Below are 17028 nucleotides of genomic sequence, written 5' to 3'. Positions count from 1 at the left end.
CCAGGAGTCCTTTTAAAAAATAATAATAATAATAGTAGTAGTAGTAGTAGTAGTAGTAGTAGTAATAATAATAATAATAATAATAATAATAAACAAATTATTCAGATACCTTCTCATTAATACAAATAGAAATAATAAAATTAACTTATTAATAAAATTTAAAAATCTTTAAACTCAAACTTCATATCTTTGCTTTAAATAAGAATTGTGGGAATTTAACTTAACATCAATTTTCCTCTGTCTTCTTAAAACTGCTTTGGGAGCATCTCCATGAATATGTTTTTCTAGCATAAGTACTACTGGAACGTAAAACACAAGAGCACATTCCAAAAGTAAAAATATGTAGTAAAACTCATGTAATACCCATAGATTAACACATGATATGACAAATGGCTTCCTTCATTCTAAAAAAGGCACTTTACCTAATTTTGGCAAATAAAAACAGTGCTCATTTACTGAATAGAAATTCATAGCTTGGTCCAACTCATGAATCAAAAGCAAGTCTGTACAAATACTTTTGTATGCATTAAAAAAGAAAAAAGAATTACTAAATTGCAAAGTAGCTAGCCTGGTGTAGTGATGCACACTTGTAATCACAATACTTGGGAGGCTGAGACAGGAGGATCTGGTTCCAGGCCAGCCTCAGGTACTTAGTAACTTACTGACATCCTGTTTCAAAATAAAGAATGGAAAAAAAAAAAATGGGGACAGGGACATAGTTGAGAGGTAGAATGCCCCTGACTTTAATTCCCAGCAACACACACACACACACACACACACACACACACACACACACACACAGTATTTTTGTGACTCTGAAACAAATTACTAATTCAAGTGATCATTTAGATTGTACGTAATAACATGATTTAAACAAAATGGCATTAACTTCTGCACACAATACATTTGCTAATTTTCTGTATGTTGCACTTGGTTCAAAACACCACTTTTAAATATAGAAAAAGTACAGCAGGAGAGGAAGCCCAGTAAGAGCTGCTTAACAGACAGGGCACCTGGCTGGGATGTGCAATTTCCAGCATCTGGGCTCTCGATTCTATGCTTTTCTTTCCCAAATGAGAAAGCATAGAGAATGCAACTGAATAGGATACTGATTATATCAATAATAATACATAGCTTTAATTTAATAATAAAATGTAAACCAATCTAAAACTTTAGGATCTTATTAGTAGTAAATAATAATAAACTTACCACACACTCGACAACTGATGACAAACTATTTTTAAGGCAACATTTCAAAAATCACTATTCTGATTAAAACCCATTTGAAATTAACTAACTTCTGCTGAAGTGTCTTTTGTAAAGAAAGCTAGTGGTAATAAATAATCTAAAAGCAGTTTTTTTTTGTTCTTTCATCAATAAGAGTAAATGTATTAATGGGTCCTCTTGTTGGCCATGTCCACATTTAAATGGGAACTAGGGTTTTAGGTGCACACTACTGCATCAGACTAGAAGTTGTTAAAATAATCATTACAATTATAAAAAAAAGAAGTAAGGATAGTCTCCTAAAGTTTTCTTCTACCTATGCATACATTTATCCAAGCTCAGCTCTGTTACTGTACATTTAGCTAAAGCTGAGCCTTTAGTGAGAATAACAATGGCTCCTCACAGTATGTGAAGAAACTTGTTTCATCAGAGACAAACAACATTTAATTTTAAACAAAACTATAAAGATAATTGGTGTTTCACATACCTATCTAAAGGTGCTCAATATGAACTTATACACACATAATGAGTATAGGTTCTTCTATCCTTAGAAAAATCTGATCGGTGAAACCAAGCCTGTAAACAGGCCAAACAATCAGAATCGATGGTAGCTATCATAACTAAAAGATTCTTCACTTCATATAATGAGGTTCTGTAGGGATTGATAAAGAATTTCAATATGCTTCAAAATGAAATAAATCCATAAGATAACAGTTGTATTGCATATTTTTATGGAATAAAGTATGTCTGCATTTCTGATAGAAATTAAATGCTAACAAATGTTACTTATCACGGGTAGCAAAACATACTACCTCAAAATCTGTCACATTGACACAAGGCTTACTAAAGGTATTTGAAAAATAGAAGAGAAAGGACATATTAATCTTTTCCATTTCTACCTGAATATGAGAGATAAAGACTTGCAAAAGCTGCCCTCCCTAGAGTAAAAGAGATAAAATAGTCTTCCATGGGGAGTCATAGCGAAGAGAAGTCACTGCAAACATACCTTTTAAAATAATTCTAATCTTTCAGTGTTCCACGTAACTTAGTTACTTTCCCACAATTACCTCCCTTTGTTCAACCTAATACAAAAATAGGTAGGTTTCGCCACATCTTTAGGTCTTCATTTCTTTATAAGAGCTCTCATGCCACAGAAAACTTATATTTAGTTTTATGTGATTTTTAACCTGTCAATCAGTTTTATGGCACCTTAATTTTCAGACTGAGCTGAGAAAGAGGATAAAGTCTGCATCTCTTATTCTTACCAATATAATTTATATTACTCTCATATTTTATTTTATATTCATTTATTTGTGGTGCTGTAATTGAATCCAAAGGGAATTCCACACCCAAGCTACAGCACTGGCATTAATTTATTTTTATTATGAAACAGGGTCTCCCTAGGTCGATAAGAGTCTCGCTACTTGCTGAAGCTGTCCTTGAACCTCTGATTCTCCTGCCTTCATCTCCCATGTGCTGAGATTACAGGTAATCACCACAACACCCAGCTACTCTTGCATATTAACAATTTAGAAAATTGATGGCTGTATGTTTTTCACACACTATGTCTGCTAAGCATCAGCAAGAAATGGAAGCCACAAAGCCTTCATAGGGGTGAAATAAAGATCTTCCAACTAGCACCAGTTGACCACCTGAAAACATCTTTTAGTGCTTTGTTGAAGTGTTTTTCATGAAACATGTGCATGTGCACATGGGCACACATACAGAAACGTACCCATATATATCTATTTGTGATATTTATTTATTTTTTATTTTTATTTTTTGTGGTACTGGGGATGGAACCCAGGGGCATTCTACCTCTGAGCAACACCCCCATCCCTATTTTTTATTTATTTTGAAACAGGGTTTCACTGAGTTGCAAAGGTCCTCACTAAGTAGCTGAGGCTATCCTTGAACTACGACCCTCCAGTCTCAGCCTCTCAATGCTGGAATTACAAGCATATGCCACCACTCCCAGCTTATTTGTGATATTTAAAAACAAATTTTCCACTATAAAAATTCCTGATCAGTCTTGGCTGAGTTACCTGAGCAACCTATATGAATTATTTCCATTCCCCCTTTTGAAATCCAATTACATTAGCAACAAGATAAAAGATGACTTACCGGTCCAAAAGAATTACTGTCAAAGCTGTGTCCATGGTGATCGCCTTCAACCCAGATGTGGCCACGGGGGACTTTGACATACCGGTTTTTGTGTCCTATGGTTCTAGAAATAAAAAGTGTAAACACTGAGATAAGACCAGAAAGGAGATCCAATAGTTGAACAAACAAATTCAGGAAGGGAAGAAATGTGATAAAGATGTAAAAGACAGCCAGGTATTGTGGCACATGCCTGTAATCCTGTTACTTGGGAGGCTGAGATGGGAGGAGATTCAAGGCCAGCCTCAGCAAGTTAAGAACCTCAGCAACTTAGGAAGACCCTATTTCAAAACAAAACAAACAAACAAACAAAAAAATAGGTTTGGGGGTATAGCTTGGAAGAATACCCCTAAATTCAATTTCCAGTGTCACAAAAATAAAAAATGAGATTTAGCTTTTTTGCCTATGTTTTCATTTTGGGGTGTGTTTGGGCAAGTTTTTTGAGAGAATATTATTCTAAGTGAGATCAGCCAGTGTCAGAAAGTCAAGGGTCATATGTTTTCTCTCTTATATGGAAGTTAGAACAAGAGTCATTAAAGAGACTTCAGTCAAATTAGAACAAAAAACAGAATACTGGAAGGGAGATTGGGAGGAAGGTGAGGAGAGGTAAAATAAGAATTGAAGGCCAGGCATGGTGATGCACACTTGTAATCCCAACATTTGTGAGACTGAGACAGGAGGATCCGGGTTCACGGACAGCCTCAGCTACTTAGTGAGGCCCTTTGCATCTCAGTGAGACCCTGTTTCAAAATAAAGAATAAAAAAATAGGGCTGGGGGTATATATACCCCAAAAGTAGAATGCCCCTGGGTTCCATCCCTGGTACCACAAAAATAAATAAATAAATAAATAAATAAATAAATAAGGATTGAGGAAGAGAAAGAGTTCAAATAAGGTTATATCCATACAAGGTTTCACCACCAACCTCACGAACATGTATGGGATGTTTAGGATGTATAGAAAAATACACCAAGTACTGTGTGCATGTACGTATTGTATCACTTTAAATCTCACTATGATGTATAATTACACTGCATCAATAAAAGTACAAAAATAAATATGAACAATCAGAAAATTGAAAACATATTTATCAAGACTATTCAACCCAGATTCGTTCGTTCTCTCTCTCTCTCTTTCTCTCTCTCTCTCTCTCTCTCTCTCTCTCTCTCTCTCTCTCTCTCTTCTTTCTCTCTCTGCAAAATAATCAGTTTATCTAAATATCCAATAATAACCACTGGTTAAATAAAGTAGGGTCCAACCAATTTTTAAAAAGAGATCAAATTAGAACAAAATGCTATCTCAATCCCACAGTAATGAATTCTTTGGGGAGCAGTATTCTCTCCACCCCTGCTAATCACCATGGAAAATGCCTAACCTAAAGATGTTTCTTAAGAAATATTTGTTGAATGAATGAATGAATAAATAAATAAATTTCAGTTCTAAAAGTTCAGAAAACAAATTCGGCATTCTGTTCTTTGATGTGAAATCCCTACAACACCATTTTTGTTAGCTATCCATACATATATTTAGAAGAATACATTAAAAAAGGAAGTTACACATAAATTGGTGCTATAGAAATTGAAACTATTCATTATCTAAGATGGTTCTTAATTTTCAAGAGAATTTCAATGTTGAATTACTTTGCTTTAGATCAGTAAGTCATTCATGCAAGTAAGCAATCTTGTGGCCATTAGAACCCCACAGTAAGTTAATGACTGCTGTTTATTTTTAATTACTATTGGAAAGAAGGTTTTCAGCTTTTTAGAGAAAAGTGAAAATAAGACGAACACGTTGTACCACCATATACTTTGTAATATAAGTGTTCTTCAATTAAAATCATCCAATTAGTCCTTGATATTAGTACTGCTTTTATCATGAGATTGCCTGTAAGAACTAACATCCCACAGTAAGTGTTAATAACAAGAAGATCCTTTTACTTAATTGTTGGAAAAGCATTTTCTTCAAATATGTCCAAACCTTTTTTCACCTTATGAAGCTGTATTTGTGGGAAAATTACTTAGAAGATTACAATTTCCAATTTTATCTTTTCAAGTAACAATTTAAGAATCACAGATATGTATGTACAAGAATAAAACAGTATATATACAATTCAGTACTACTCAAAGTTTTGGGCATTTAATAGAGGCCTTGGAATATATTTCCCATGGATAAGTGAGGACTACTGTGTGTAGGGTGTGTGTGTGTGTGTGTGTGTGTGTGTGTGTGTGTGCCCATGTACACATGCACACCCATGTTCACAATGTCTGTGGCTTTCTCACTAGATCAAAGCAATGTGGGGACCTCTGAGTCAAGTGGTCTGCTAACTGATGTCAGCATGGAGAGTACTAGATTTAGTGGGTGTCATGAAACCCAGGTCCTAAGCCTACCTTGCTTCTTTCTCCTTGAGCCTTTCAAGTCAATAAGAATTTCTTGTCGTTATGAATACTGATATTCAAGGGACCCAGATGGGTCTTAGCCTCATGGCAACTCCAAGTATTTTATAGTTACTCCCCAGAGTGCAAGAGAGAGAAGGATTCTGAGGACATGAAGAGGCTAAGTGGGAAAGAAGCCCTGTTTGAGTGTTCAAGTTTCCCTGTGGCCCAGGAATAGGTATTGTCAGCATCTCATAGCAAAATGAGATAAATAGTAATGGCAATACAAATAACAAAAATAGTACTTACAATTAAATTGTCCTGGTCAGGTCATTTAGAATATCAAGAAAATCATGGATGCAAAGATACTTTGTGAAATACTTCGGTTGTGAAAAACAATCATAAAGTAAATCTAACACAAAACCATTTCTGCAATGAACTGGTAGGATTTAAGCCTAACACATTCTTCCAGAAACCAGAAGAATAATGTGAAGCCCACATTGTGGAGTTTCAATGTCATATAAACCAAGGAGTCAAGACACTTGTGATAGAAAATGACAGTGTCATAAAAGTACCAGTGACGGCGGCACATTTCCTTGCACTGTCCACCTTATCTACAAAATTTAAGTGCACCTTTTATCCCATTATCTTCTAGCCACTTACGATGGTTTATTTTTCTTTATTGCACCTACTAACACTTGACATATGTTTATGGGTTTGTCTATGGTCTATCTCCCCCTACTAGAATGTAACCTTGGGAGCTTTGCCTTTCTTATTTACTAGAGTCTGTCTAGAGCCCAGAAGAATACACTGCACAAAATGCTAAACAAATATTGGTCAAATGAATGAGCAAATGAATAAATAACTGAATAGGGAAGATTCTGCCACAAAGATAGAATAAAACAGTGCAAAGTACATTGATTTTAGAAATAGACTAAACCAGCCTTATTCTTGATACTCTTACACACAAGTAATCTTGTGCAAATTACCTTCATGTAACCATCTTTAAAATGGGATGAATAAGACATACCCTAAATGGGTTGAGATGAACATAAGCAGTAAGATGAAAACACCTTAATGGGCAGTGCTATAATATATATAATATAATAAATCCTCAGAGTCGACCCATTTTGCCATATGTCTGAGTTAATACTTTCAAGTTTATGTGATTTTGAACAACATAATGAAACTTAAGTGTCATTTTTGTCATTTACAGTACTGGGTAAATGAGAGTACCTAATTCAAACAGTTATTTAGTGGTGAAACAGCATATATTAAACATTTGATAAATGGATACTTAAAGCTAAGACTATTTTTAAGTAAAGTACAGAGTATAGTTCTGCTGCATAGTCAGAACCCAGTAAGTGATGTTTATTATTGCTATTGTCTTCCTTTGTCCATTATTTTCTTCCATTTCTAATTCAGAATGTGTTCAGGCTTGCTATCTATTAACATCAGCCTCCTAAAATTACCTGAACTATGCTTCAATAATTGCCTTTCCCCAAAGTTGCACTGTGACTATAGACTATTTTTAATGGTACAATGAATCTTTTTTTATTCTTATTCCTATCTTGGGGCACTCTAAAACTTTTATGTGAAAACATAATATATTTGTGCATTTTCAAATAAGCATACAGTAGTAGTAGGTAAAAGCACAGTCTATCTATTTGTAATTTCATCTACTACTTTTTCATATCTGAATGTCACTATGCAAATACACAATGGTTACCTAGATATTAGACAGGTTTGAAAGTACTGTGTCTCATAGAAATGATAAAACTCAAGCCACAGACATTGTATGTATTCTATTTCTCAGATTTTCGTCTAATTTTTAAAGAGTAAGCCAAAGTAGCTTTAAAAGTATGATGTTAAAATATTGGTCTCATTCCTTTTAGGAATGACAAAGAAATATAATACTCCTAATAGAAGTTCTCTAGAGAAGGAATTTTAAATAGCTTTGTGTTCCTAAATTCACATTTAAAAAAAGACAAGATAATCCTTTAGGTGATTTAGCAGTTAAGTGAAGTGTCAGCCTACAAGGTTGTATGTATCTATGGCTTGCAAATAATTTCAATTTTGACAGTCAAAAATGAGTTCTGTATGGTATTCTAACTACCTGTCTTTAAAAAGGCATTTTTAGTACCACCTTCACCAAGACAAGTTACCTAAGTCTTATAAATGAAATGAAGAATGATTGCCTTCCAATTTTATGTGACCTTGAAAACAATGTTCTTAAAGTCTGAAAATTTGAAGTATCATTAGTTGGGCATGAAAGTACTGTTCATGTAATCCTACCTCAAGAACAAAATGGATTCTGATTATTACAGAAAATTCCCTAGGCCAGGAATGGTGTTTCATCTGTGATCCCAGTACTACAGAGGCTGAGACAGGAGGATCATGGGTTCCAGGAGGTACTACACACACACAACCAACATCTCTCTCTCTCTCTCTCTCTCTCTCTCTCTCTCTCTCTCTCTCTCTCTCTCTCTCTCTCTGTGTGTGTGTGTAATTTGCAATACTACAAATTATGATATTATGATCGAAGTATTCTTATTTCTTTATTTTTCAGGCCATTCTATTATTCTTATTGTCTAGAGTGGAGGCTGCCTTCAGGATGTTTATGAATTCCTGGATCCTAGACTCCTGAGTTTTCATTTTCTTGAAGGGATCAAAACTCAAGGCTTAGAACATGGTGAGATCAGAAGTTAAAGTCTCTATATCATCATTGGTAGGTAGAGTCTGAAAAAAAAAAACTTATAACAAAAGAAAAATCAAAATAATACCTGCCTATTTAGGGTTGCTTCTGAAAGAGAAAAAATATTGCCTTAGGAATTTACATTTTGCTCTTAAGTGAGGTCAAGTTCAAATTCATTCTACTGTGTAGGCTGAAAAAGTTAGAATTCACCTTATTTTTAAAAATTTTATTGCATTGTAGTTATACATCTAAATGGGGTACAAGATGGTAGAGGCATACATGCACACATCACCCAATTAGCCTTTACCCAATTCCTGCCCCATTCCTTCCTCCTCCCTCCTTCTCATGTTTGGCTTAGTGATTGACTTTTATATGTTTGTGAATGTACATCAAGTGCATCAGAGAATTTCCCTCTTCCCCCTCCCATTCCTTCAGTTAGGATGCCTTATTTGCTCATCTATCATAATTCCCTCTTCATCTAGAGTTCCTCCTATGACATATTTTCTCCCTAGTTTTCACACACTAGGGAATGAATCCTATTTCTTAAATTTTGTGACTGACTAATCTGACTTAGCATAATGTCCTCCAGTTCCATCTATTTTCTTGTTACTGATGTAATTGTGCTTTTTTTATGGCTGAGTAAAATAACATTGTGTACATATCCCATAGTTTTGTAATCCATTCATCTGTTGATGGACAGCTCGGCTGGTTCCATAGTTTGGCCATAGTGAACTGTACAGGTATGAAAAGTACCTGCACGTATGCATGCAAAGTAGTTCTCAAAAACAAAACAAAAAAAAACATGCAGAAGGAATCACAATACCTGACTTTAAAGTATACTACAAAGCCATAGCAATAAAAATAGCATGGTACTGGCACAAAAACAGATACATAGATCAATGGAGCAGAATAGAAGACTCAGAACCAAATCCACACTCTTACAGCAAATTGATTTTTTAAAAAGGGGCCGAAAACATACGCTGGAAAAAAGATAGACATTTGGTTACACACATTTGGAACACAAATGGTGTTGGCAAAACTGGTTAACCATACGCAGAAAAATGGAAATAAACCCCACTTTCTCACCCTGCATAAGAGTCAATTCAAGAGAGATAGAAGGCTTGGAAATTAGACCAGAAACCTTGAGGTTCCTTGAAGAGGGCATAGGTTCAACAAGGTAACACATAGGCACAGGTAAAACTTTAACCCCAAAGGCACAAGAAACTAAAGGGTGAATCAATATGTGGGATTGCATTAAACTAAATAGCTTCTATATAACAGAGGAAACTATCAAGAACCTCAACTGAGTGCCAACAGAATAGGAGAAGATTTTTGCCACCTATTCCTCCAATAGAAGACTAATATCTAGAATATACAGATAACTCAGTAAACACAGCACTAAGAAAACAACCCAAACAAAAAACGGGCAAGTGAATTACATAGACACTTCAATACATGATTTGCATTAAACTAAATAGTTTCTGTACAGCAAAGAAAACTATCAAGAACCTCAACCAAAAGCCAACAAGATGGGATAAAATTAAAACAAAACAAACAAACAAACAAAAAAAAAAACCTCAAGAAACTCGCTGGGCATGGTGGTGCACGCTTGTAATCCCCGCACTTGGGAGGTGCAGACAGGAGGATCATGCAGGTTCGAAGCCAGCCGCACTGGCTTAAGAGACCCTGTTTCCAATGATTAAAAAAAAAGAATAAAATAGGTCTGGGAGTGTAGCCCAGAGGTAGAAGGGCTTGTAGGAACCCCAGTACCACCAAAAACAAAACAAAACAAAACAAAAACCTCAAGAAACTCATTGCTAAGAAAACAACCTAATCAAAAATGGGCAAGTGAACTAAATAGAAACTTCACAAAAGAGGAAATTCAAATGGCCAATAAATGCATGAAAAATGCTCAACTTCATTAGCAATCAGAGAGATACAAATCAAAACTATCCTGAGATTTCACCTAACTCCAACTAGAATGGCAATCATTCAAAACGCAAACAATGACAAATGCTGGTGAGGATGTGGAGCAGTGGTAACTCTAAAACATTGTTGGTGGGATTGCAAATTAGTGCAACCACTTTGGAAAACAGTAAAAAGGATCCTCAGAAGAATGGGAAGGAACCTCCAATATAATCCAGCAATACTACTTCTGGGTATCTACCCAAAAGAAACCAAACTACCAAACTAATGCACGTGTATCTATGTTCATAGCTGCACAATTCACCATAGCCAAACTATGGAGCCAAGATGTCCATCAACAGATGAATGGGTTACAAAACTATGGGATATGTACACAATGGGATTTTACTCAGCCATAAGAAAGGACAAAAAGACTTCATATTTAAAAGGAAATAGTGAATGTGCATACTTTTGTGTCTAAACCAAAAAATATTTTTTAGTTTAAGGATAAGAATTATATTACTTATAATATGTAAAAGAGTGATAGAAAGCAACTTTTGTAAGGTTTTTTTAAATTGTAGTGAAGAGTACAGATATTTATTATTTTTTACTTTGTTCAGTGTACATTTAAAACATTTAAACACAACAAATATAATTTATAACTTTCAAACCAGTAGAAGAATAATAGAATTTAACAATCTTACAGAATTCAAAAGTAAAAAGGCAAGGAAGGACAAAAAACAGGAAAAGCAGAAACAATAGAAAGCACAAAACTAGGTGATATTCAGCTAAACCAGTAATCATAATAAAAGTAAAGGAACTAATCTAATTGAAAAATATCAGCTAATAGAAAAAATTTAAGTGACAGAATTTTATGTTCTCTTATCTATACACTTATGAGAGAAATACATAAAGCAAAAAGATGTAAATATTGATAAATAGGTAAAATAAATCAGGAAAATAGTACCTATACTAACACAATACAAAATAATATCAGGTCTCCAAGATAAGATTGGGGTTTTAATTGGACCTGATCATGAAAGATCCTTAATGTCTATTTTACCCTATGGAAGAATTTTAAGCAGGGAAGTAATCCTAAAACTGTTTAATGAAAAAAGTTAAATTTTCTTTCTCAAAATCCATGGTCAGAGGTCTAAAAATCTCTAAGAAACTTTTTGCTATCACAACACAGCAAGATTTTTAACCACTTAATATACCCATTCTGAATTCTAACAAAATGCTGCCAAATGTTTGCTTCGTGATTAAATGCTGAAGTAGTAAGAAACATCCTCTTTCCCTTGCAGCACGTATTGAATTGGAAATGAAGGTTGTGCAATTAATAAAAGGTGAATTTAAGCAAATCAGGTACTAATGTTTCTCAGAAGTTGGATCACCTATGGCCGACCACAGGCGATTACATTTGTTTGGATCACAGGGGGAAAGACTAGCAATGATCTAATAACTCTTCCTCATACAGCTAAAGAAGCTGAGGTCAAAAGCATTTAAATGATGTCACCTAGCTTGTTAGATGCAGGGAAAATACTATAGAAACCAGATTCCATAATTTCCTTCCACTGTACAATGGCTCATAACTGCATGGGATTCCTAAGAAGAGGTCTTAGCATCTTTTCACTAGAAAAGGTAGAATAGTACTTTCTAAATAGACTGTAGACGGTTGCTAGGTGATGACAGCAGATCTGTTATTACATTTAAATTAAAAATTGGATTTACACATCTTTGTAATAAAGTTGTAAAATTAATTTTACAAATTTAATATGAATGCTCTTAGTACAGCTAAGAATTAGTGTTGTGATAAATATCTTTGATATATTTTTCTAGCCTTGGATTATGGTAACATAAATGTGAAAATTACCTTATATTACCTAATATTAAACAGAATGTTTTTTCCTGTTAAATATGCATTTTAAAATTATCTGTGGCTGGAGTTATGGAAACTTAGGTGCTGATCAGCAGGTGAACAGATAAATAAAATGTGGTGTATATAAACATAAGAGAGTTTTACTCAATTGTAAAGAAGAATGACAGTATAACATTTGCAGGAAAATGAATGGACTGCAGAACGCCATGCTAAATGAGATGCCAGACCCAGGAAACCAAGGATCGCATGATTTCTCTTTAAATGGAAATTAGAAAAAAAAATAAGAGAAATGGGACCTCCTCTAAATAGGAGTGAGGTGAGTGGAGTAGCAGGCAGAAATCAAGGGAGACAGGAGGAAAGGGCAATGGGAGGTAAGGGGCAGGAAGCAAATTGAATAGTGTTTGTGCAGATGTGAATACGTCACAATGATTGTCACTATTACATACAATTATAATGTGACAATAAGGCATTTTTTGAAAAGCTGGGGCTTTCCACAAAAATCAATGTAATTCTTTTATTCCTTTTTATTTTTTATATTTTTAATTTTTTTGGTGGTACTGGGGTTCCTGGAAGCCCTTCTACCTCCGGGACACTCTCAGACCTATTTTTACATTTTTATTTGGAAACAGGGTCTCCTAAGCCAGCACATGCGGCTGGCTTCGAACCTGCATGATCCTCCTGTCTCTGCCTCCCAAGCGCGGGGATTACAAGCGTGCGCCACCACGCCCAGCTCAATGCAATTCTTAATGGAAGTTTGAGAGAGGTCAATATTTACTAAATATGATTCCAGACATGCTCCACAAGGGCATGATTATAACTCATTCTTAGACTATGCTGATCATCCCCAAAGTGGGGTGTGTGGCTTATGCTGTATGTGTTTTATGTTACAGTTAGTTTATGATAATACAGTTATGAGAGTCAGAACGGTGTTTTGTCTTGTTATCATCGGCATTTACTGAGCAACTGCTACGTGAAACAACATAGATGACGTGAATGAAAGCACAAAAGGAACAAGATCCAGGATCCAATCCTTTCTTCTTTCTTTTTCCTTTTTTCTTTTCTTTTTTCTTTTTTTCTTTTTTTTTTTTTTTTTTTTTGATAGTGGGGATTGAACTCAGCATTCTACTTCTGAGCTATTCCTCTAGCCCCTTTGTTTTTTGGTTTGTTTGATTTGGTGGTACTAGGGGCGGAACCCAGAGGCCTTCTACCCCCGGGGTTATACTCCTAGACCTATTTTATATTTTATTTGGAAACAGGGTCTCACTAAGTTGCTGAGAGCCTCACTAAGTAGCCAAGACTGACTTTGAACCTGTGCGATCCTCCTGTCTCAGCCTCCCAAGCGCAGGGATTACAAGTGTGCACCACCACGTCTGGCTCTCCTCTAGATCTTTTTACTTTGAAACAGGGTCTCAATAAGTTGCTGGGGGTCTTGCTAAGTTGCTGAGACTGATCTGAAACCAGCAATCCTCCTGTCTCAGCCTCAAGTGCTGGGATTACAGGTATGTGGCACATAACCTGGCAAGGTCCAGTCCTTTTGATTAACGGTAAAACTAACACCATGACTCAAAACATAAGTAACATAAGTTGTCAATGACATATATAATTACACAGTCTAAACTACCAAAACCAAACTTTAATAAAATGAAAGGATGTATAATAAAATAATTGATTAGCAAGGGAATAAATAAATGAATGAATGCCAAACACAAAATAGAGAGATGTTCCAAACATTATACTGTTTTAGGGTGAAAACAGTCAGAAAAGGCAGTATGAATACGATATACATAACTGATAAATACCAATAGATTAGAAAGAAAATGTGGAATTCAAACTCAATTTACCACACAAAACTTCCTTAATATACTATTTCCCTGAGAAATAGCATCATGAGTTAAGGGAGATATTTTATAAGCCATTTTCTAATAAAGATACTCAATTTAGAAAAGTTAAATATATTTAAATTGCTTAATTCAAAAGACATTATTATTGATTTCTCTCTTAAGTATTTATATGCTATTATAAAATATCTGATATTAACTTATTTAGATCATACTGAATTAAACTTTTTTTTTTTTGGGTGGTACTGGGGATGGAACCCAGGGGCCTTCTACCTCTGGCTATACTCCCAGACCTATTTTATATTTTTTATTTGGAAACAGTGTCTCTTAAGCCAGCAGAGGCTGGCTTCGAACCTGAGTGATCCTCCTGTCTCAGCCTCCCAAGTGTGGGGATTACAAGTGTGCGCCACCACGCCAAGCTGAATTAAACTTTTTAAATAGGTTAAACTGCAATCACAATTACAGAATAACTACAGGCATCATATAAGCTGACTAAATACAGAAAAGATAACTTCACATAGTAAAGAATATAAAAACTTTCATACATTTAAAACGAGTTTTTGCCAAAATACTGACAGATGACATGAGGTATTAAAGGTGTAAAAATTACAATCAGCTGACCAATTGTTAAACTGGATTTTAAAATAAATAGAAATAATGATGCATCATAATTCCCTGCATGACTTCCTAGCAAATCAATTTAAATAAAACTAAACTTGCAATGCAGAGCTTTATTTTTTTAAATCAATATTTATTATAAATGGTATTGTTGCACTTGTTTACAAAGTCTTCTCTAGAAATCATTTCCTAGGTGTCTACATCATTCATCACTTACTTTGTTGGTCTTTCCCATATGCTAGTTACATACAGGTGAAAATACATTTCAGTGCATTTTGTTGTAAAGGTCCATGAGTATTTACATATTTGAGGAACTGTGAACAATCTTCCACCTTTTTACTCCAATTTCAGTTTTAGAACTTTAGTTCTTAGTATTTAAAGGGATGCATACTATTTTCTTTGCTTTCTACCAACAAAATTAACGAGCTTGTGGACTGAATACTAATCAAACAAAATAGGAATGCCTCAGAGCTAAATAGCTCACTCAACAATGACTTTTCTAAATATCTTTTCTAAAATCTGCAAAACAGAGTAACTTTGAAGCACAAAAAGAATATGGTGAAGGAGAAATTAACTTGTGCTTAGAAGCTAAACAAACTTGGATTGAATTTCAGCTCCACATTTCTTACAGTATGACCTTGGACCTCAAGTTCCCCACTTGGACAGGAGTATAACATACTACGTGCTTCACAAAGATGTGGTAAAACAGGATAATGAATACCTTTAAGATTTTTAAAATAGTGCCTGGAAGAGCATATCCTAATGAATGCTAGACATTATTATCTGAATTAGTGAATAGGCCTAGCTAGTCTTATGACATGCTAATTAAGAAAGCCAGAAAAAATTACTCTCTCGCTCAAATTAATTTCACAAATAGCTATCAAGTGACTATTAGTATAAAAAATCATTATGCACTAGAGATGCAAACATAAGTAAGACACAGACCTGGTCCTGGAAAATTTGTAGTTTAGGTAAACAAATGATTTTGAGCAGATTTACACTCAAAGTGGTAAGAGTGGAAAGTTAAAGGTGTCGATAATGCAAAATAGGGAAGAGACCAAATGATATCCTACTCAGAGTTGCAGGATAATTGTAAAGGGAAGATGCCGTATTGGATATACTGCACTTTTATTTCTGAAACTTTCAACAGCAGCGGGATTAAGCATAAATTATCAGCTCCCCTGAATCATCAAAGTTAGGCCAACAAAACCATATCAAATTTACTAATTTCAAAATTTAATATCTTTAAAATTAATTTTAAAATTCAGGTGCCTTACAATTTTAAATTCAGTTCTTTTTAAAATATAGCAATGCCTACTTAATAATAAAATTCTTAAAAGACAAAATGTATCCTATTAAAATTGTAAAATAGTAGATTAACAATAGCTCTGGGAAGAAATGTTCCATAGATAGCATGCCAAAGGATAATATTTACACTACACAAATATATCTCAGTCATTCATAAAAAGATAAATAAGACAATAAAATAGGGAATAGATATGAATGGACATTTCACAAAGTAGATATATAAAAAACTATTCAAATCTACAAATACTTAGAAAAGTGCAAAGTAGAACAAACACAGTCTACTGCTTTATAAGCAAGATCTAGAACCTGTTGGGGGCATGGGTTCGGGGCAAAGTGTACTGTCTCACACTACTGGATTATACTGATTGCCATCTTCTTGGGAAGGCATTATGACAGTATCTATAAAGTTTTAAAATTTCATTTGCCTTATATTCTGACAATTCCACTCATGGGATGCAATACTATAAATTAAATACTATAAAAGCACATGTAAAATGTTGTATTTTAAAACATTGCTCAAGGTGACAAGACGCTGGAAGCAAAAGTGACACTTAAATTAGGGTAATGGTTTAATAAATGATGCTGTGTCCATATCATGGAATTCTATGAAATAATTAGAGCTATCAATTAACTTTAGAGAGTTTCAAAAAGTATTGTTTAATGAGAAAAGCAAAATAGTACAAGTGAAGTTTCCATTTTTGTGGGAAAAAAAAGGACTAAAAGTGACTAAATATGTCAATGTGAATGTTAAAAATATTGTTGTAGCATAATTAATTATATTGGGTATATCCAAAAGGTTATGGCATGGGATGGGCAAGAAAACTCATATAAGAATAAGAAAACGAAGAAGAAAAGTAATAAGAAAATTTTAAAAAGGAGTAGCTATGTGTGGTGGTGGATATCTACCACACATGTGTGGTGGTGGATAGTCCAGCTACTCAGGAGGCTGGAAAATCACTTGATCCCAGGACCTTGAGGTCAGCAAGGGCAACAAAACAAAATCCTGAAAAAAATCATGTGTGTGTGTGTG

General features: G+C 34.5%; 1 protein-coding gene across 1 annotated transcript in view; it reads right to left on the bottom strand.

Annotated features, from left to right (window-relative positions):
• IMMP2L (inner mitochondrial membrane peptidase subunit 2) overlaps positions 1-17028 on the bottom strand; it is a gene marked incomplete at both ends in the record, with an annotated part of 874930 nt that overhangs the window by 222117 nt on the left and 635785 nt on the right. The window contains one exon of the mRNA XM_080701778.1: positions 3349-3451. Coding sequence (XP_080557904.1) covers positions 3349-3451 — 103 coding nt within the window. The remainder of the gene's footprint in view (positions 1-3348; positions 3452-17028) is intronic.

The sequence above is a fragment of the Muscardinus avellanarius genome (genome assembly GCF_963383645.1).
Source record: "Muscardinus avellanarius genome assembly, chromosome: 9".
In the NCBI taxonomy this organism is placed as follows: domain Eukaryota; kingdom Metazoa; phylum Chordata; class Mammalia; order Rodentia; family Gliridae; genus Muscardinus; species Muscardinus avellanarius.
Note: the sequence above shows the minus strand (reverse complement) of the source record. Positions and strands in the feature narration are given on the sequence as shown.